The 19,785-nt window shown below is 57.9% G+C and overlaps 1 protein-coding gene across 1 annotated transcript; it reads left to right on the forward strand.

Moving 5' to 3' along the window:
• Nucleotides 1-10,227: 10,227 nt before the first annotated feature.
• On the forward strand, nt 10,228-11,899 carry FGF4 (fibroblast growth factor 4). The gene is made up of 3 exons (XM_036323925.1): nt 10,228-10,567; nt 11,155-11,258; nt 11,723-11,899. Exons 1-3 carry the CDS (start codon nt 10,228-10,230, stop codon nt 11,897-11,899), a joined length of 621 nt encoding a protein of 206 aa, XP_036179818.1.
• The last annotated feature ends 7,886 nt before the right edge of the window (nt 11,900-19,785 follow it).

The raw sequence follows: 19,785 nt of genomic DNA on the forward strand, positions 1-19,785 counted from the left end.
CCGACAGAACAGGATGCAAAATAAAGCGGATGCACCCATGAAAAGGAAAGACTCGGCCAAGAGGACTCACTGAAAAGTCCTGCCGTCAAATTAGGGATGGGCAGGCCCGAGGAGCCCCCGAGGGAACGTTCACGTAGGATTCGGAGCTCCCATTTCTTGGTGACATCTTACAGAGGTTTGCCCTCCGCCACCCCGGCTAACTAGAGTGTGCGCCTCGTTCCTGGTTCCCTCGCTGACGCCTGGTTACTTACACAGTCTGGAGGAGGTCTGTCATATTGATGGCACGGTGCCCAGTTTCAAGGAGGATTTGCAGGGCCACATGGGCTCCTTGAATGACATGGGGTCATCCCAGTGTGCACAGGACTGACCGCATTGCCTCAGTTTCCTCCTCTGCCCCCAGGACCTGTGAGGTCTATGAGAGACAAGCAAATGTCCGTGGGGTGTGTCAGTGGCAACCGCTATGGGGACCGGTGCCTGTTGTTCCTGGGGCTACAGAGGCAGAACGGCTGCCCACGCAGATTCGGGGAGGCTGGCGTGGGCAGGCGGTGAAATGAGGCCACGTGACCGCTCTGTCCACCACGGCCCTGCACACCCGTGGGCTCCTGCCTGTTCCCTGCACGTGGAGTTTTCCAGGTGCACAGCCAGCCACACCTGTCATTTATAGGGACGAAGGCTGTGCGGCCCCACAGGCTACAAATATCTTACCCGGCTCCTTCCAGAGCAGTGGGCCCTGCCCTGCTCCGTGGCAGCAAGGTCTAGATGGGTGGGCCTTCTCTAATCTCCAATCACCTCTCTTTGCTCTCAAGATAAAGAGGCCTCTCCCAGGCTCACGAGATCCCCGTGGCCTCCCTTTCCCACTGGGTGGCCACACCGCCACCTTCCAGTTCCTCCAACATGTCCCGGAGCAGCAGGCCCAGGCTGGCCACTGGGTTGCACAGGTCAAGGACCAACCCAAGGCCCAGCCTGACCTGTGGGACGTTCAGACCTAGGGCCACATCAGCACCAGTGGGAGGAGACAGGTCGACGACCATCAGGGGACCGGACCCCTCTGCAGGTTTGGTTTAAGGTCAGACGAAAGGGTGAGACCTTTCCTGCTGCCCCCAGGCCTGGCCCGGTGCTGGGAGCCGGGCGCAAGCCTTTGTCCCATGTGGAGGCACTCTTAGCAGCTAGAGAGCCCTAGCTTTCACACAAACCACGTGCCCCACCCAAACCCACCCAGCAGCCTTTCAAAACCCCGTGGTGCCCCTGGGTTGCCTGCCTTCCCCTCCGGGCTTTGCACAGTCTCTGCCCAGGTCACCCTGCCACCCACTCCAGCCTTAGTTTCAGGGTGACCAGATGCCTCGCCCCCCTCAGACCTCTGATTCCCCTTCTAAATCCTCACACTGTGGGCACTCCTTGCTGGGTGTCTGCGTCTCCCTTTGGAAGGGCAGGTCCATCTCTGCTGGAGCCCTGTGCCTGCAACAGGGCCATTGTGATGACCCAGGGCAGAATATGAAGAGGGGGCGGCCGAGATGGGTAAAATATTCAGGGAAAGCCCTTCAGAAGGGATGGGGCCCATTGAGTTTAGTGGATGACCAGCGTTTCAGGTACCAGGGGCAAGCGACACACCTGAGCCGTGTTGCAATTCGATGTCTTTGTTTTTTTTGTTAATCCTCACCTGAGGATATTTTTTTCCATTGATTTTTAGAGAGAGTGGAAGGGAGGGGGAAAGACAGAAAGAAACACATCTATGTGAGAGAGACACACCGATGGTTTGCCTCCTGCTCATGCACCTCGACCAGGGCAGGGGATGGAGCCTGAAACCGAGGTACGTGCCCTGGACTGGACTGGGGGTTGACGCTCTAACCACTGAGCAAAACTGCGAGGGTGCGATTCAATGTCTTTGGAAGATGGTCTCGCATCTTTAGTCAAAGGTCAAGTAGCACTGGGATTCCTAATGCACGTGATATAAAGGACACAAACAAGTCAGGTGAGCAAGGCCTCGCTCCTCTGGCCATGGAAATCCAGGTGACGTGGGCTCATTGGTCAGAGCTGGTGTTCAGGAGTTGGGCCGAAGGGAGGGCGCCCGGACTCAGGGCCATTCTCTGGCACAGTGCTGAGTGGAGACTTTTCTCCCCAGAGGCACATGCAGGGACGGGCCTGCCTGGGAGCTGGCCTGGCAATCGCTGCTTCTAATTCTCTAGGGCCTCCTGGCCACCTCCCCAAGTTGGCCCCTGTGATTTCACAATGAAAGTAAGAAGGTCTGTGGAACTGAGAGGCACCTGGTGGGTGGGCAGGATTTATTTTGGTTTTGGCCCCACGTTTGCTGTGGGTACTTCAGTGGGGCCCTCGTCACAGCTCCACGTGCCGGGTCTGGGTTTGACTGGCCAGTCGGACCTGGTCCTCAAGGAATGACCTCTGGGCTGGGAGCATCTATTTTAAAGGACGCTGCCATTTGGTCTTTGCCAAAATAGTTGAAAGAAGACCCCAGAATAGCAGGCGGGGTCTGCCCCGGCTTACAGCCGCATCTCGGGCTTAGAGGCAGGCGTGTGAGACGTCAATGAGCAGGCAGTCGGGGCAGAGGCAAGCCTCTCTCCCGAGGCCAGAGGCCCAGGAATGGCCTTGTTCCTCCTCAGAAGGCCAGCATCCCTGGTCTTAAAGCGGCAGGAGGGTCCCACAGGGTGATGTCAGAGGCAGGACTGGCTCAGAAGAGCAAAGGCAGATGGGTGCCAGCTCCTTTAGGCATTATCTCCTGGCATCCTCTCAGTGCCACCCATTTCAGAGATGGGAAGACTGAGGGTAAGAATCTGTCCAAGGCCTCACAGCCAGGGTACGGGGTAGAGGGCCAGCCGGTCCTCACAGCCCCTATCTGCCCAGAGCTGCCCAGGTGTGCACCATGGGGCCCAGTGTCCCCTCCCAGATGCGCATCATCATCCAGAGTGTCCCCTTTCGGGATCAAAAGGCCTGTGCTGGGTCCTGTGGTCACCCTGTGATGGCCGCTGGCCTGGAGAGTCAGGCAAGGCTTCCGCAAAGGTCAAGGCTGGCCTGAGGTCTGCAAGGTGAGTAGCCAACTAGGAAAGGGATGCCTCCAAACCATCTCTGCTCCATCCCCACGGCACACCTGCGCATCCCCTGGCCTGTGAACAGAAGGGACAGATGACCCGAGGCCAAATGTGTGCTGACCCAGGACAGACCCCTCCCCGAGAGCTTCAGGCCCCAGGGACCCCTCCCCTGGCCCACCTTCCTTCACAGTGGCCTTGCTCCCACTTTACGAAAGAAAGACTGAGCTCTGCACCCTGCCCAGACCTCACCCAGAGCTCTCCTTAGTCACACAAGCCTCCAGGCAGCAAACGAAGGGGACACGGTGACATTCCTTCCAGCCCTTCCAGACCAGGAGGCAGCCCCCTGCTGGAGGGTGGGGGTGGGGGTGCTGCAGAGAGAGGGCAGCCTGGCCTGTGCTGGATGTGCCTGACCAGGAATTGAACTGGTGACCTCTTGGTGCATGGGACGATGCTCAATCCACTGAGCCACACTGGCCAGGCTTAAGGAATTTTGGTGGTTGGAATAAAGCTTGGTCACTCATTCTCTTTTAAAAATAAAAGTTGGCAGATACCGAATTGTTATGGTTTTCGACATCATTAGATACGTTTAAAAGAGTAACAAAAATTTCATTTTAAAATGTCAATACTTAGAATACACTAGAGATTACATTCTTTGCAAGTATTTGTGACACGCTTTGGATTTCAGCTTGAAAAAGGACAAGGGAGCCAGCTCATCCATGCACAGGAGAATGCAGCTGACCCTGAGGGAGGGGGCCAGCACAGAAAAGGAGCTGGGGTCCCGGTGGGACACCTGCCGCCTGTGCAGGAAAGGAGCCTGGGCTGAGCGAGGCCACCCGGCCTGGGTGACGAGGCCCGAGACACCCTGCTCCCCGCCCGCCCCACGTCCTCTCACCTGACCTGTTCTCTGGAACAAAGAAACATGTGCCTCCCCAGGAAAAAGAGATTCTTCAGACCGAGGTCAGTCTAAGTCCAAATTTGGGAGTGTGCTCATCCATTCCGTCAGGGGTACCCTCCTGTGCTTCCTAACCAGCGTCCCGGGCTGGTGACCACACGAAGGCCTGACTGCGCAGGAGCAGAGGACACCTGGCTCCCGTGCGAACAAGGTGGGGGAGGGGGCAGCCCAGAGCTGGGGCCTCGATTTTGCCCGAAGACCCCCTGAGCCTCCCCGCACACCCTGAGGGGAAATGCCCAGCCTCAGTGAAGGGCACCTGTCCAGGTGCCTGGGCAGACCCTTCCCTGGGGTTGCCTCCCACGTCTGGGTCCCAGGCAGCACCTCTCCCCAGGAGGGGGACTGAACCCCAGCAGGGGGAGGCCAGGAACCCCAGCCCCACAGCCACGGGCCTGTGCGAGGAAGAGCTGCAGCCAGGGCCTCGGGTTCAGCCTGAGGAGCTGGGGCTGAGAACGCAGGCCCCTGCAGTTTTGTTTAGACAGAAGTTTCACCTGTATATTTCCGTTCAGATTCCTAAGGTCCTGGGGTGGCAAACCGAGGCAGGGCCACGAACTCTGTTTATCAGAACAGGAAACTGAGGCAGGAGGCCGAGCGGCTGGGAGCCTGGGCGTGGCATCCAGAGCTGGGCGGGGCTTGAGTTCTGGCTCTGCTACTTGCTGGCTCCGTGACCTTGAGTAAGCGGCTGGAGGCTGAGCTCTGGTTAATTCTTCTGTAAAATAGTGATGGTAAGCTGGGCCCCGCCCTCGAGCGCCCGGAAGGAGCCGGCAGCGGGCGTGTGGAGCCCAGCCCCGCATCACGCCTGGCTCCCGCAGCGCTCAGTAATCGCCCCGGCCTGGCTTTTGTCAGGAGAGGTGCTGCAGTCCCCGGGGGTTCCCCGTCCTGGCTCACACACCCACACTTTACACCTCTAATTCTCCTAATTCTCTGCACGGAGAGAGATACGGGGCTGCCCCAGGCTGAGCGAGGCAGGGCTCGGAGGGGCAGCACCGCCTCTGAGAGAACAGCACCGGGTGGCTGTGCCGTGTCCTAACCGAGTCTGGCCACGAGCTGAACACCGATCAGCTCATTCATTCTCCCAGATGCCCTCGCAGGTGAGAGCTGAGTCCTCGGTTTCTCAGCAGCGCCCCCAGGCTCGCTGGCTGTGGAGAGCTGCGTGGCGAACGGCTGTATGGATGTGCGGTTGTGAAAATGGTCCCTGCGCCTGGCACTCAGACCTGGCTGGGTCAGCTTCTGGGTGAGAGACAAGCCAGAAAAATAACAAGCGAGGGGACCGCCCAGCGGGCACAGAGCCACCTCCGGGCAGGCTTCTGCCTACCCAGGACACCTCTCTGAGCCAAGAAGGACCTGCTGCCCCATCTCCTTGATGCCCCACGGTCAAGGTGACTTTAAAAAAACCTGCAGAAGGCATTTTGGCGGTTCCTCAAAAAATTAAACATAGAATTACCACATGACCCAGCAACCCCACTCCTGGGTATAGATCCCAAAGAAATGAAAGCAGGGATGTAAAGAGACATCTACACCCCCGTTCGTGGCAGTGTTCCTCACAGTAGCTAAGAGGTGGGAGCAATCAGCGTCCATCCATGGATGAAGGGATGAGCAACATGTGTGATACACAGGGGGGGACAACAGGAGGCTTACCGTCGTCCGCATGGAAAATAATACAATAATTAAAAAGTAATCCTACAAGAATAAACTCTGTGCTTCGAGTGCTCACAACGGTAAACCTCCTGTTACCCCACCCTGTGCACTCTGTGGAATCTCACTCAGCCTTAAAGAGGGGGGATCCTGACACCTGCTACACGGATGGACCTTGCAGACACTGTGCTTGGGAGTAACAGCAGGACAGATCCTGTGGGATCCCGCTCAGAAGGCCCCGGGAGGAGTCAGATTCCTAGAGCCAGGAAGTAGGACGGAAGGTGCCAGGGGCTGGGGGAGGGGTGGGGATTTGTGTTTAATGGGGACAGAGCTTCAGTTTGGGAAGATGGGAAGTTCTAGAGATGATGGTGGGGACAGCTGCACAGCAATGTGAATGTGCTTCATGCCGCTGAGCTGTGCGCTTGGAGATGGTCACATGATGCAATTATGTGCTGTGTCATTTACCGCAATAAGAAAAAAAGCTGCAGAAAAGTGGCGGAATCTCCTCTTGCTTTGGGTGTTCGAAAGGAAAAAGTATATAAAGAAAAAAAAATGATTTCCTGGGGTGCTCTGGCGTGGTGGAGATGGTCTAGACCAGGGGTGGGGAACACCCGGCCCTGAGGCCGTATAAGGCCCGAGAGATCATTAGGTCTGGCCCTGCCAAGGCATTAGGGGTGAGGTAATTAAATGACCAAATATAGCAGGCCAGTTTTTAAGTTGATGATTTTGTATGGCCCTTGAATGATGTTATAAATATCCAAATGGCAGACAAAGGTTCCCGCCCCGGCTCTGCACCAAGGGCCTCGCCGCCCTTGACTTTGCAGGAAGACGCTATTGTGAGGATCTGCTGGCCTCCGCCAAGAAAAGGAAGTTAAGCCAAGAAGACAGTTCAGGCCTTTGCAAAGTCCCCACACGGGAACCTGCCCCAGGCTCTGCTTGTCACTCTGCCCTGAGGGTTACAATTGAATTTTTATGCAGCAATTAGTGTTATTACTGTTAAGCCCAGTAAGTTCTTAACAGTTGGGCTGCTGGTTCTGAGAAGCCCTGTCACTCCGTCCGTCACAAGGCGAGAAACCATGGGTAGGTAGAAGGGACATTGCAATTTTCTTTGTAGGTTAAAAAAGGTCAGAGTTGGGGCAGGGGGAGGGGGAGGGGGGCGGGGGAGGGGGGGCGTGTAGGCCCCCACTGGCCAGCTTCAGTCTGAGCTTTTGTTCTGTCTCAGAAGCTTCCTGATAGAAACCTGGATCTGCTCATTTCACAAATGCCCAGCATCTGCTGTTACTCCCCAAGAGGCTAGCCATCTAAAGGGTTGACCCCGTCAGCCTTTCCGACAACCAGCAGTGGTATTGAGGTCGCCATCAATCCCTGAAAGTAGTTGCTGTTCTGCCCATTTTACAGATGGAGAAACTGAGTGTGATCAGTCCTGCAGCTCTCAGGGACAGAGCCTGGATGTGAGCCCGTGGCTTAGAGACTAGACCCCACCGGCTTCTTCCACCCCAGTTCTTGGTAAACCAAGCTCCCCGGGGTGCAGCAGGACCTGTTAGAAGTCCTCAGGGGAGCTGGATCTGGAAAAATGAGTCACCTTGGCCCAACTAACCTTTCAAATGAAAGGAATAAAACAAAACAAAACACCAGTGTGGCGCTTCTGGGGGGGAGCTGGCCACTGGATCCTGAGGTCTCTGCAGGCGCCTGCCCTCCCCCGCCCCTGACTGCCCCCCGCCCTCGGCTCTCCCCTCCCTCCCAGGCACAGTGAGGGCTTGGCACTGCACCTTGAATTGGAGGGTCTGCAGGCGAGGAGCTCCGAGCTGCCCCGAGCCAGGCAGCATTTAGTCTCGAACACCCACTGAGCGCCTCCTGTGTGCCAGGCACTGTTGAAGGCCCACGGGACACAGCTGGGAACGAGACAGAACTGAATGGGCTCCGTGGAGGTGACAGTCTAATGGGCTACTGGGTCAGCAAAAGCATGAAGATGGGTCCTTGAGGTCTGTGAGGAAGCTATGACCAGAGGGACGGGGGTGGAGGGTGGGGGGGACCTGCCTTGGTGTGTGTGTGGGGGGGGGGGGGGGCGGCAGGAGGTCTGTTATGGGAGAACTCTAAGTGAGCATTTTCCAGTGAGGAGGTCGGAGGGAGGAAAGAAGGTGTGTGGCTGGTACTCGAAGGCCGAGGTTGGGGGGAGGGGCCCGTTCAGAAGCTCTAGGTCAGCGGTTCTCAACCTGTGGGTCGCGACCCCTTTGGGGGTCGAACAACCCTTTCACAGGGGTCGCCTAAGACCATTGGAAAACACATATAATTACATATTGTTTTTGTGATTAATCATTATGTTTTAATTATGTTCAATTTGTAACAATGAAAATGGGGGTCACCACCACATGAGGAACTGTATTAAAGGGTCGAAGCATTAGGAAGGTTGAGAACCACTGATCTAGGTGCTTCCCCTGGTATCCTTCACCTTCCATGGCTGCCTTGACCCTCACTGTGTTTTCGTGGGCTCCACCGGACCGTTGAGGAGACGAGGCCTACAGAGGTCAGGACGGGCTCAGGTCGGTGTACCCCAAAATTCCCAGGTCCTAACATCCTTGCTGCCTGCCAGCCATTTCAAGGACAGACACTAAGAGCACCTACTGTGTGCGGTGGGTGGGAGTTCTGGGAGATGAGCCAGCGCCAGGGTCCTTCAATGAACTTACCAGCAAATAGGAGAGACAGGGAGGGAGGTGCCTGTGGGGTTCTGCAGAGGAGCCACACCCTGCCAGGAGCTGGAGAAGACATTGGAGGGGCCGGCCTGGGCCCGGACTGAGGTGAGGGAACCCCCTTTCATGCTGTTTAGCAAATGGGGAGTCAGGGGTCCAGAGATGGAGAGGACTTGCCAGAGCCGCACAGAGGCAGCAGGGCTGGGGCAGGGTCTAAGCCTCCTGTGTTTGACCTTGGCCAGAATTGTCTTCTTGGCCCCAGATGCACAGACCCATCTGGGGCGCCCAGAGTCCCAGCAGCAGCTGTGAACTGACAGCCCATAGCCCAGGAAGGATCTGGCCTGGGCGGGCCTTGCTCAGGTGGCTGCAGGCCCAGGGTGAGCAGAACCTCGTGGAATAGTCCAGAGACCACATGGGCCTGCCAAGGCCACTGACCCCCAAGTTCCCCTCTCTCTGGTCCCCTCCAGGATTCAGAGGTGGAGTTCAAGGGTTCCTCAGGCAGGAATGGGTGGGAGGTGGGGAGGCTGAAATGGCTTGGGACATCTCTAGTCACAGGTGTTGATGGCAGCAGGACGCGGGGTGTGCGCCAAGCCCCCTGTAGCTGTGGCTGGGAGGGGCAGCAAGGCTCTCGGGGACCAGACCAGAGAACAGGGATTTTCACACCTAGGTGAGCCAGCAGCTAGCTGGGCCTCTGGCCAGTCCTGCCCCCATCAGGCCATTATAGACACAGTGGGGGCGGGGACAGCAGGTGGGGGAGGGGAGCCATCGGGTCCAGGCCTGGGTCTCTATGGGTTGGGGGCTCCCACTAAAGCACTTGATTCTTCCTGCTGTGGAATTGAAGGCTGGGGGGTGGGGGGCAGTGAATGTCCCCTAAGGCCCTGTGCCTGACACCAGTGCCTGCAGGGAGGTGTATGTGTGTAGGGGTGCAGGGCTGTGGGTGGGTACACCCCCAGCAACACCCGCACAAGGGCCCCAGTTAAGGCGATGCCTCTACCTGGTGGACAAAAATCCATTCCCGAATCACCTTGAGCACAGGGGCCCAGCACAGGGGGCAAAGCCAGGGCCTTGCCTCCCTCCAGTCCCAGCCCCCAGCTCTTCCCTCCCACGCCTGCCCTCCTGTCACCGACTGCCTGTCCCACCCTCCATCCCCAGGTGGTCTGCAGGGTCCTAAAGGAACCAGGCTCCTGGGAGCCCCTGAGAGGCAGGGCGCAAGGAGTGGCTGCTGGGAGCTGGGGGTGCGCTGGGAGTTGGGGGTGCCGGGATAGGGCGGCACCCAGGCTGCTCAAACCGTGTCGGAGAAGGGACAGACAGAGACGGGACACACAGAGACGGGATAGGCAGGGACAGGGAAAGAGGCAAAACTGACTGGCGGCGGGAGTGGAGGAGACTGAGGGGCGGGCCAAACAGGCCCGTGGCCGGGCGCAGCCAGGGGTGGGGGACCCTCCAGGGGTGGGGGACCCTCCAGGTGGCACTCGCGCCGCTCGTCGCTGGCCGCCTCCCCTCCCCTCCCCCAGTCCTGATTGGCAGGCGGCCTGCGACCAGCCTGGAGCGCCACAGCGCCCCGGGCGCCCAGGCGGACACGGACGGCCCCCCGCGGGAGTAGGAGGGGGCGCCGGGCTATATATAGCGGCTCAGCCCGGGGCCGGCCCAGCGCGCAGCTAGGCGCGCACCGCTCCGCAAGGTCCCGGCCCCGCCGTGCGTCCCTCAGCGCTGCCCTCCCCTGCCCTCCCCTCCATGCAGCCAGGATAGCTCCCGCGCCCGGGGGCCTCATCGCTCGCCTCCCGCTCCTCCTGCGGCCGCGCACTCCCTTCCCAGGCCCAGGTCTTGCGCTCCCGCCGGCCACCACCGGCGCAGTTCGGTCCCCCGCTGCCCGGGCGCACGGACCGCCGGACGGACGCACGGCCCGAGGGCGGGGATGCCGGGGCCCGGGGCGGCCACGGCGGCGCTGCTCCCGGCGGTCCTGCTGGCCGTGCTGGCGCCCTGGGCCAGCCGAGGGAGCGCCGCCGCGCCCAGCGCACCCAACGGCACCCTGGAGGCCGAGCTGGAGCGCCGCTGGGAGAGCCTGGTGGCGCGTTCGCTGGCGCGCCTGCCCGTGGCCTCGCAGCCCAAGGAGGCCGCCGTCCAGAGCGGCGCCGGCGACTACCTGCTGGGCATCAAGCGGCTTCGGCGGCTCTACTGCAACGTGGGCATCGGCTTCCACCTCCAGGTGCTCCGCGACGGCCGCATCGGCGGCGTGCACGCGGACACGAGCGACAGTGAGTTGGGCAGCCGGGCAGGAAGGGTGGGAGCCCGGCACAGCGGCCACCCCTTCCAACTCGTCCAGCCGCACGGAGGCCCCTGGCTGACACCTGCTTCGGGCTCTGGGGACTGTGTGTGTGTGTGTGGGGGGGGGGGGCACTGAGGTTCCGGTCCCTCCAGCGCGGGGTCGTGGGGGCGCAAACAATCTTGGCTCCTGTGTCGCCGCAGGGACCGGCTTTGCGCACCCGGCGGCCGAGCCCCGCCTCCCCGCCTTCAGCCGCCTGGGCTCCCTGAGCGGAATTCCAGCGCCTTCGCCCGTGGGCACGGGGCGCGCGGCGCCGCCACCGGGGATTCGCGCCCTGGTCGGGGCCTGGCTCGGGGGCCGCAGGGACTGGGCGCGGCCGCCGCGGGGCCCGGGGCGGAGGAAAGCGAGGCCAACCCGCGCGCGCTGGGTTCTGGGGCTCTATGGGGACGGCCTGCGCCGGGGAACCCGAGCCCTGTACACCCATCCCAGAAATGGGGGTCCCAGAGAGGCGCAGGCAGAGGAGGGAGCGGTGCCAGCGAAGGGTCCCCTTACCCGCAATGACCCGCGCCCTTCCCCCAGGCCTGCTGGAGCTCTCGCCGGTGGAGCGGGGCGTGGTGAGCATCTTCGGCGTGGCCAGCCGGTTCTTCGTGGCCATGAGTAACAAGGGCAAGCTGTACGGCTCGGTGAGTACCGCAGGGGCCTGCCGAGCACCGGCTGAGGAGCCCGGGCAGGATCCTGACCCTCCAGGCCGCCGGAAATGCGGGGCGGGGTCCCAGGACCAGTGGCCCCTCACCCCCAATGCCCTGGGACAGCGCCCGCCCAGGACCAGGGCCAGCCAAGGAGTGCAGCCTCAAGGCAGTAATATTGAGGTTCGTGCCATCCCGGAGTGGGCGCCTCCCAGTCCATCCAAGGGTGCCATTGGGAGCCCTTCTCTGGCTGCCAGGTGCTGGGCAGGTGGCTGGGGCACCAGCTGCTGTGACTGGCCGTGGTGTCCCTCTTCTCACCCGGGGAGGGTCTTGGCACCTGACTTCCCAGGAGAGACCTGTCACCCTAGTGGGACTGCGACAGAGAGGAGCCCCTGACCCTTGGCCCCAGGGTCCCTCCGCCATGGGGAGGTCCGACCTCACACTGTTCCTCCTTCCTCTAGCCTTTCTTCACGGAGGAGTGCAAGTTCAAGGAGATTCTCCTCCCCAACAACTACAACGCCTACGAGTGCTACAGGTACCCCGGCATGTTCATCGCTCTGAGCAAGAACGGGAAAACCAAGAAGGGGAACCGAGTGTCCCCCACCATGAAGGTCACCCACTTCCTCCCCAGGCTGTGACCATCAGAGCCCTGCCTCAGCCTCGGAGAGCCCCCGGGGAGGGGAGCGCCCAGGGCCACCTCGGTGCACTTTCTTCCGATGGACACGTTGAATGCAAGAGTAGGTGTACGATATTTAAATTAATTATTTAAATATGTGTATATATGGCCACCAAATTATTTATGGTTCTGTGGGTGTGTTTTGTATTTTTCTGGAAAAAAAAAAAAAGGACAAAGGACAAAAAAAAATACCCTGACCTTTCTGGTAAAACCGTGGAGACCCCTCCATTGGATTTATTTAACTTCAGAAACTTGTCACAAGTGTGCTGCTATTCTGTGTTGTAAAAGCCAGTGATATCGGACTCAGATATCCGCTTGCTTTGCACCCTCCGGTGGCCCTGTGTCCGGCAAGGCCCTCCCGGGGCTCGGGGCTCCGGAGACCAGCTCTGGAGGCTCCCAGCGGGCTTCCTCCCCCGGCACCCTCGGCGCCCCGCTCCCTTTGTGCCCTGTTGCTATTAATTGGGGCGGATCGGTTTACTTCGGGGACAGAGAGTACGCTGTGGAGCCCACCACTGCTGCTCTGTTTTTAGATCTGCTGAGACTGACCTTTGAACTTTGCTGTAGTCAATCTTCCTCCATCTACCAGATGGGAGAGACCTTTAGACAACTTTATAAACTCCAGTTTTCCTTTTTTGGATCAGCCACAGCCACGGTTCTGTGGCCACTGGGGGGGAAAAGGCGAAAAATCAGCTATTTTGTAAATCCCACGGAAAGGCATCGCTATCCGACTGCAAGGCGGAAATGGACAAGACCTGAGTGATGAAATGCAACTTCTGATAGCAGATGCTTCTGGTGGGTAGTCGCCTGGGTACGTATTTAACAGCACGCTAGTACTAGCTATTAGGTTTCGGTGGAATCTCCTGTAATTGTACGAAACCCTTAATGCAGAGTCTGCATGGAGGAGGAGCTACTTCTCTCGGCTGCATTCCCTGGTTAAGTGGATTTAACATCTACCTCGAAAGCCTTTACACCACTCACCTGGCGGAAACCTGCAGGAAGCTCACGCCGCATGCGTGCGAGTTGGCCGTCCCAAGTGGCTTTTTTTTTCTTCCATATGTAGCCAAAAAGGACTGCGGATAGCGTCGGTGCGACCCATTCGAACCTTGTCACGTTTGAGCTATCTTTACCCCGTGATTTACTTTTAGTAAGGATAATCATGGTGAAAATATTTGCAGACAGCTGTTACAGTGCACTATATGGTCACCAAGTAACCTTATATTTTTCTTTATATATTTTACAAATGTCACCCCTGTCGTTGAAGCAAAGACAGAAGAGGCAGGGTTGGGGATGGTTAAAAAAAGTCCCGAGGTGATGGCAAACATTTAATTTTAATGAATGACTTTTTAGGGTTTATGCAAAATGCCCTCAGCTTGCTACCGGAGATGCCCGGCTGTCTCCCAGACTCGAATACTCTCGCCTGGATGTTTCTGAACTGTCTCCCGATTTAACTTTATGGGAGTCTACAGGCGGCTGGGCTGGGCATTCTGATTGGCGTTTTTGTCTTTCACATTCCTCCTTAAAACTCTTTGTTCGAATGCAAATCATCTCTTTAAAATACTATTCTTAAACCGAGGCCCAGAAGAAAGAAGCCATTGGTAAGCCAGGACCACACATCCTAAACTGCTATTCATGCACTGGAATAAAAATGTTTTGTTTTGTTTTTAATTTTAAACCACGCCCTGGACTCCAGGAGTGTTTGAGGAGAGGTGATGCTCCAAGATCGCCTGTGGATTGCAGGAAGGGGCACCTGTGGATTGCAGGAAGGGGCGGCGTGGAATTTGTGGTCGTTCTGTATTTAATGTAGTTGCCTAGTGACAAGCCACGTCGGTCTTAGGTGCCTTAAATTATTGCACGACGTCTTGTCTCGGAGCCCAATCCAGTGTTGGGAGTGAAGATGGCTGGAGTGCAGAACCGGTCACCCTCCACGTCTGGTGTAAGTTCATCGAGTCGCGAGTGGAGCGTATAGGGATGTGATGGACACACTGTCAAGTGTTTCTATTGCTGTGATGGGGGCTGAGGGTCCTGTAGGTGCCGCTGTTTTCAGACTGTAGTTTTATACAGGTGCCGACCGTCTTGTCATGTATGTGCTGTGCACACTGAGATGCCGAATAAACGGAGAGCATTTGTCATGCAAGAGAGCCCCACCGGGCTGGATGTAAATAATTGGGGGAGGTATTGAAAACCATTAAAACCTGCCTTGAAATGCCAAGACCTGGCTCCTCCCCCTGTCTCCCAATGTCTATTTGAGGCCTTGAGCCCCACGTGGCTGGGGCTGGGCGTGGGGTCGGGGGAGATGAAATCTAGCCAGCTGTGTCCACACAAATGTGGCCTGGAAGACAGGAGCCTGGAGGGGGGTGCAGGGGGGTGTTCGTGTCACCAGGTTTCCCGATGACTCTGAATGTTGCAGTTTATTCTCATGATGGGCTAATTCACTCCTTTCCCACACACCATTCCCACTGGAGCTCACCAACCCTGGCCCCCTGGCCTTGGCACTTGCCCAGGGGTCGGGGTGAAGTCCCCGTGGCTGGTCATCACAAGACTGACTTGAAACTTTTGGGTATTCCCCACCGATGAGTCTAGAAGTTGATACCCTGAACACCAACCAGCTTCCTATCAAAGAGAAATAGAGTAAAATCCTGCAAAAGAGAAGCCAGTCAGGAAGAGATGGTCTAGCAGTGGTCGGCAAACTGCGGCTCGGCAAGCCTCGGCTCGAGAGCCACATGCAGCTCTTCGGCCCCTTGAGTGTGGCTCTTCCACAAAATACCGACTTCTGCGCACGGGCCACAAAGTTTTAATCGCACTGTACGTGTGTGCCCGCACGTGGTATTTTGTGGAAGAGCCACACTCAAGGGGCTGAAGAGCTGCATGTGGCTCGCGAGCCATGGTTTGCCGACGGGTCTAGTGCAGCGGTCGCCAACCGGTGGTCTGTGGACCACTGGTGGTCCGTGAGGTCCGAAAGGTCGGCGACTGCGGGTCTGGTGGACATTTCCCATGCTCTATGGGACCATCTCTATAGATGTGATGTGGAATGTGAGTGTGAGTGTGGATTATAATGAAAGCAATGACCTAATGAGCCTAGAATCTGGGGCTCCCCTCCACAAGATCTAGCCAATCACTTGATGAGAAGACCCCAAAAAGGCATTCAGGGTCCTTAGTTGCACCTATTTTTCTCTCCGAGGCATCACCTTGCCCTTCCCTTCTCTGTGATACCACCATCATCTAGGGATGACAAATACATGGGCAGTGCTATGGGTTTAATCTTGGGCCCCCCAAAAAGATGTTGGCATTCCAAGCCCCAGTACCTCAAATACAGGGACTTTATGAGGTAACCAAGTGGAAAGGGGGTCACCAGTGGGCTCTGTGCTGCTGTGCTCATAAAGGAAGGTCCTGGAGACAGAGAGGCCCTGGGAAGGAGGATGGCTTGGTGCATCTACAAGCCAAGGAACACCCACGGTCTCCACGGGCCACCAGCAGCCAGGAGGGGCCTGGGTCAGTCTCCTGCCTCAGAAGGACCCAGCCTGCCAACACCTTGATCTAAATTCCGGTTTGAAGCCCCCAGTCTGGGGTGCTTTGTTACTGGTGCCCCAGAGAAAGTAGTGTGGGTAGCCAGTCATATTCACTGGGGGGTGGGGAGTGAAACCCTGATGACCTCCAGCCTTGGCCTGCCCCCCTGTGGCCCCCAAAGGTCCCTGTCCAGCTTCATCTTGGCCAGCAGGCACAGAAGGCGTCATCCAGCTTCGGGGTGAAAACCAGTCTCCAGCACAGACAGGTCCAAAGTGGGACTTAACACGTATCTGTTGCCAGGCACAGTCCTAAGAGCTGGGATCCCCCACTGAGGAAAATGAAGTCCTCGTCCACACCGGGCCTTTGTTAAAAGGAGGGGGTGACATGCAGTGGCCGGTGCCGGCTGGCTGAGAAAACGGAACCCAGATGGGGAGGCACCAGGCGCCCACCTTGGCCTCACGGCGAAGGGGACTTTTGAGCAAAGACTTGAAGGTGCTGAAGGAGGAGGCCATGCAGGGAAGAGCATAGGGAACAGCCAATGCAGAGGTGCTGAGCTGGGAGGAGGCCGGCAGGTTGGAGGAGCCTCTAGGAGACCAGGGTGGCTGGAGTCTTGGGAGGGAACCAGGAGGAGGTGAGGTCAGAGAGGCCCAGTCACAGGGCCCGTCTCAAAGGCCAGGGGCATCGCCCAAGGGGCTGACACTAGACGGTGGAGGGAGATTGTGCGGGTTCGGGCTGTGCTGGTTAGGGGCGGCACAGTGGCAGCAGCACCTAAGACACCTACTGCTCTGCGCTGGTTTTCTCACATCCGCCCTCCTTAGCGAGGGCGCGCTCAGGCCCAGCCACTGCGTCCGCGCTGTGTGACCTTGGACAGACCGGTGACTTCTCTGTGCCTTTGGCTCCTCAGGTTCCCCACCTCCTGGGCCTGTGAAGTGTCCTCCATAGCAGAACTAGAGCCTATTGTTTTTGTTATTCTCCTAAGTGACTTAATTACAGTCTTAACGTCCAGATCCTTTTAATATTGTGCCGACCGGAGGATTGTCTGTCCCAGCACTGGAGCCACTGTCATGCAGAGCACAGGCCCTCACCGGCTGTGGTGGGCACCGCTGAGGGCTGGGCCCCAGGGCCCTGCACTGGCTGCCCTGCCGGATCACGGGGACACCCGCCCGTCCCCTTGGCCTGCTCTGCTCTGGGCAGGATGGGCCAGGGGCTCTGAGCTCAGTCTTCCTTCAATGCTAATAACTTGTCATTGTTCTTGATTCATAATCTGAATCGTAAATTCTTTTTTTTAAAAGTGGGGAGCAGGAGGGGTATCCATCAGGCTGACACTAGACGGCAGAGGAAGATTGTGGGGTTTGAGCTGTGTTGGTTAGGGGTGGCATGGGCCATGTCTGGGAGGGGGCGGGACGTGCGCCAGGGTGGGACAGCGGGCACTGCAGGGAAGTGTCCAGCCCCGACAGACCAGCCCCGGACACCCTTGCTGGACACTGTGGCCTCATTCCCTGCCGCCCTTGCTGAGTCCTCCCACAGCTTCCCATCGCCATTAGGGTCAAGATCACAGTCGGCAGCACGGCCAAGGGGCTGTTCTCATGACTTACAGCCACGTAACAACGTACCCCGAGCCAGAGATTGAAACAGCAGTTTGATTAAACCTCACCATGCAGTGGCTCAGGAATTCGGACAGGGCCCGGCCGGGTGATTCTTCTGCCTTTTGTGCAGTTGAAGGATTCAGCTGCTGGTGGACTCATCTGGGAGGCCTAATTCTTACAGGGCAACGCAGGGCTCCCAGGGACAGTGCTCTGAGAGCCCCAAGGCTTCATAGGGCCTGGCCTGGAAGTTCCAGAACATGACGTCTGCCGTCATGACTGCAAACTGCCAGCCCAGCCCAGATTCCAGGGCAGAGGGTAGCACAGAATTCGCAGGCAGCTCTAACCTGTGTGCCCTCACCTGTGCCCATCCCACTATCCCCCCACACCATGCCCAATGCTTGACCCCGCTGCTCCTGTCATTCTGACCCCTTGAGGCCCAATGGCACTGTCCATTCAACCACAGGGCCTTTGCACACACTGGAGCCATCTCCCCTCAGCCCAGGCTCTTCACTCGGGTGTATCAGCGTCCCGGGGCTGCCCTGACAATGACCACAGAGCAGGTGGCTTAAGGCAACACCTCTGTGGTCTCACCATCTGGAGGGTGGCCTGAAATCACTGTGTCCCTCAGAGGCTCCAGCGGAGGGTCCTTCCTGCCTCGTCCAGCTTCCGGGGCTCCAGGTGCTGCTGAGCTGGTGGCTGCCTCCCTCTAGCCTCTGTCTCCATCGTCACATGATTTCTCCTCCGTGTCTCCGTCCAAATTTGCCTCTTCTTCTAGGCACATCAGTCATTGGCTTTAGGGCCTGGAACTAGCAGCCCCACTGCTACTTGCCCCATGCCCGCCCCCCGCCCCCCACCCCAACCTTTTTTAACTTTGGTAAAATACCCGTAACATGAATTTACCATCTTAACCAATTCTAACGACACAGCTTACTGGCATGAAGCACATTCGCTCTGCTGTGCAGCTGTCACCACCATCATCTCCAGAACTGTTCCTCTTGTCAAATTGAAACTGTCCCACTCACTCCCCAGGCCCTACCCCCGCCCCCCCCTCCCCCCAGCCCCTGGCAACCTCTATTCTACTTCCTGTCTATAAACTCGACTCCTCTAGGGACCTCTTCTAAGTGGGTCACACAGGATCTGTCCTCCCGGGTCTGGCTTATTTCACCCGGCACAACGTCCGCCAGGTCCATGCAGGCTGTAGCGTGTGTCAGAACGTCCTTCCTTCGGGAGGCGGCGTGACCTTCTGCTGCGTGGACGAGCCGCGCTCCCGTCATCCCTTCCTCCGCTGAGGGACACGCAGGCTGCTCCGCCTTTCGGCTCCTGTGAGTGATGCCGCCGTGACCGTGGGCGTGCAGACCTCTCTTCACCACCCGGCTTTCAGTTCTCCCGGGTCTGCACCCAAAGGCGATCCTATGGTGGTTCTATGTTTGGTTGTGTTTTCGGAACTGTCACACTCTCCCCGACGCGGCTGCACCACTTCACATCCCCACCAACGGCGCACAAGCGTCCGATCTCTCCGCGTCCTCACCAGCATTGGTTATTTTCGTGTGGGGACAGGGGTTGACAGGAGCCACCCTAATGGGCATGGGGTGGCACCTCATCGTAGTTTGGTTTTCATTTCCCTAATGATGAGTGATGTTGGGCATTTTTTTTTTATGTGCATATTGGCCATTTGTATGTCTCCTGTTTGGAGAAATGTCTGTTCAAGCCCTCTGCCCATTTTTTAATCAGATTGTTTGTTGTTGAGTTTTAGGAGTTCTCTATACTGGTATATTCTGGATCTAATCCCTTGTCACATATATGATTTAAAAATATTTTCTCCCATTCGATGGGTTGCCTTTTAACTCTCTGCGTTAAAATGCCTGGACTGGCGAGCCCTGGTGAGGTGCCCTGAGACCTTCCCGTGACGTCACGTGAGTCCGTGTGACTGTCGCACATCTGTGACTCATCCGCAGCACCTCCTAATCCAGCAGGCGGGCGTGGCCCACCCTTGGGGAAACGCTGAAATAAAACCTCCAGGTCAGCAAAGACGTAAAGGATGCGGACTCGAGCAGTCCATCAACGAGAGAAACCCCTTACCCGTGCGGTCCTCCCTCCCCTGGAATATTCTGGAGGCGGGCTGGACTGTGTATCTGGCCACAAAGGAAGCTTAATCAAGCCCCCACTTATAATGTAACAGAACAATAAGTCAACATCACTAAGATGAATGTTTACACTTCTACCACTTGGACGCTTTGTAAACGCTCTGAGATTGCTGACGCAGTCACAGGTCCGCCTCCTTCCTCGGCTTCTCCCTGGGGATATGACTTTGCAGTTCTCCCCGGAGGACTCCACTCCTCCACTGCGTGACGCTGGGCTTGGCCACGTGACCTGCCGTGGTCCACGGGACAGGAGCCCACGCGATGCAAGTACAGGCCTGGGCAGTGGCCGGAGCTTGCTGTCTCCTACTGCTCCCGGGAACCAGTGGCTGTCACCAGGAAGCCCAGGCAGGCCTGCCTGAGAATGAGACACATGCTCCAGCTATGCCGGCCCCGTCCTGACAGCTTGCCCACTGCCAGACACCCACGCGTGGCAGTGAGGCCACCCTCGGTCATCGTCCGCGGTGAGAGGGAAGTGCGCAGGCGTCTACACAGCGGCCGGGGCCCGGGACAAGGTGCAGGCACTGCAGGCTCCAGGCCGGGCCACGGAAGCCGGTCTTTCTCCCTGTTGGTGGTGTCCCCAAACACAGTGACACTTCCCAGGGAGGCTCCTGGCCTCT

This window comes from Myotis myotis, unplaced genomic scaffold, assembly GCF_014108235.1.
Source record: "Myotis myotis isolate mMyoMyo1 unplaced genomic scaffold, mMyoMyo1.p scaffold_m19_p_10, whole genome shotgun sequence".
NCBI lineage: Eukaryota > Metazoa > Chordata > Mammalia > Chiroptera > Vespertilionidae > Myotis > Myotis myotis.

Coding starts and splice junctions, on each gene's coding strand:
- FGF4 (XM_036323925.1), top strand. CDS start 10,228: ATGCCGGGGCCCGGGGCGGCCACGGCGGCGCTGCTCCCGGCGGTCCTG. Junction 10,568..11,154: donor GCACGCGGACACGAGCGACA/GTGAGTTGGGCA, acceptor CCCTTCCCCCAG/GCCTGCTGGAGCTCTCGCCG. Junction 11,259..11,722: donor AGGGCAAGCTGTACGGCTCG/GTGAGTACCGCA, acceptor TCCTTCCTCTAG/CCTTTCTTCACGGAGGAGTG.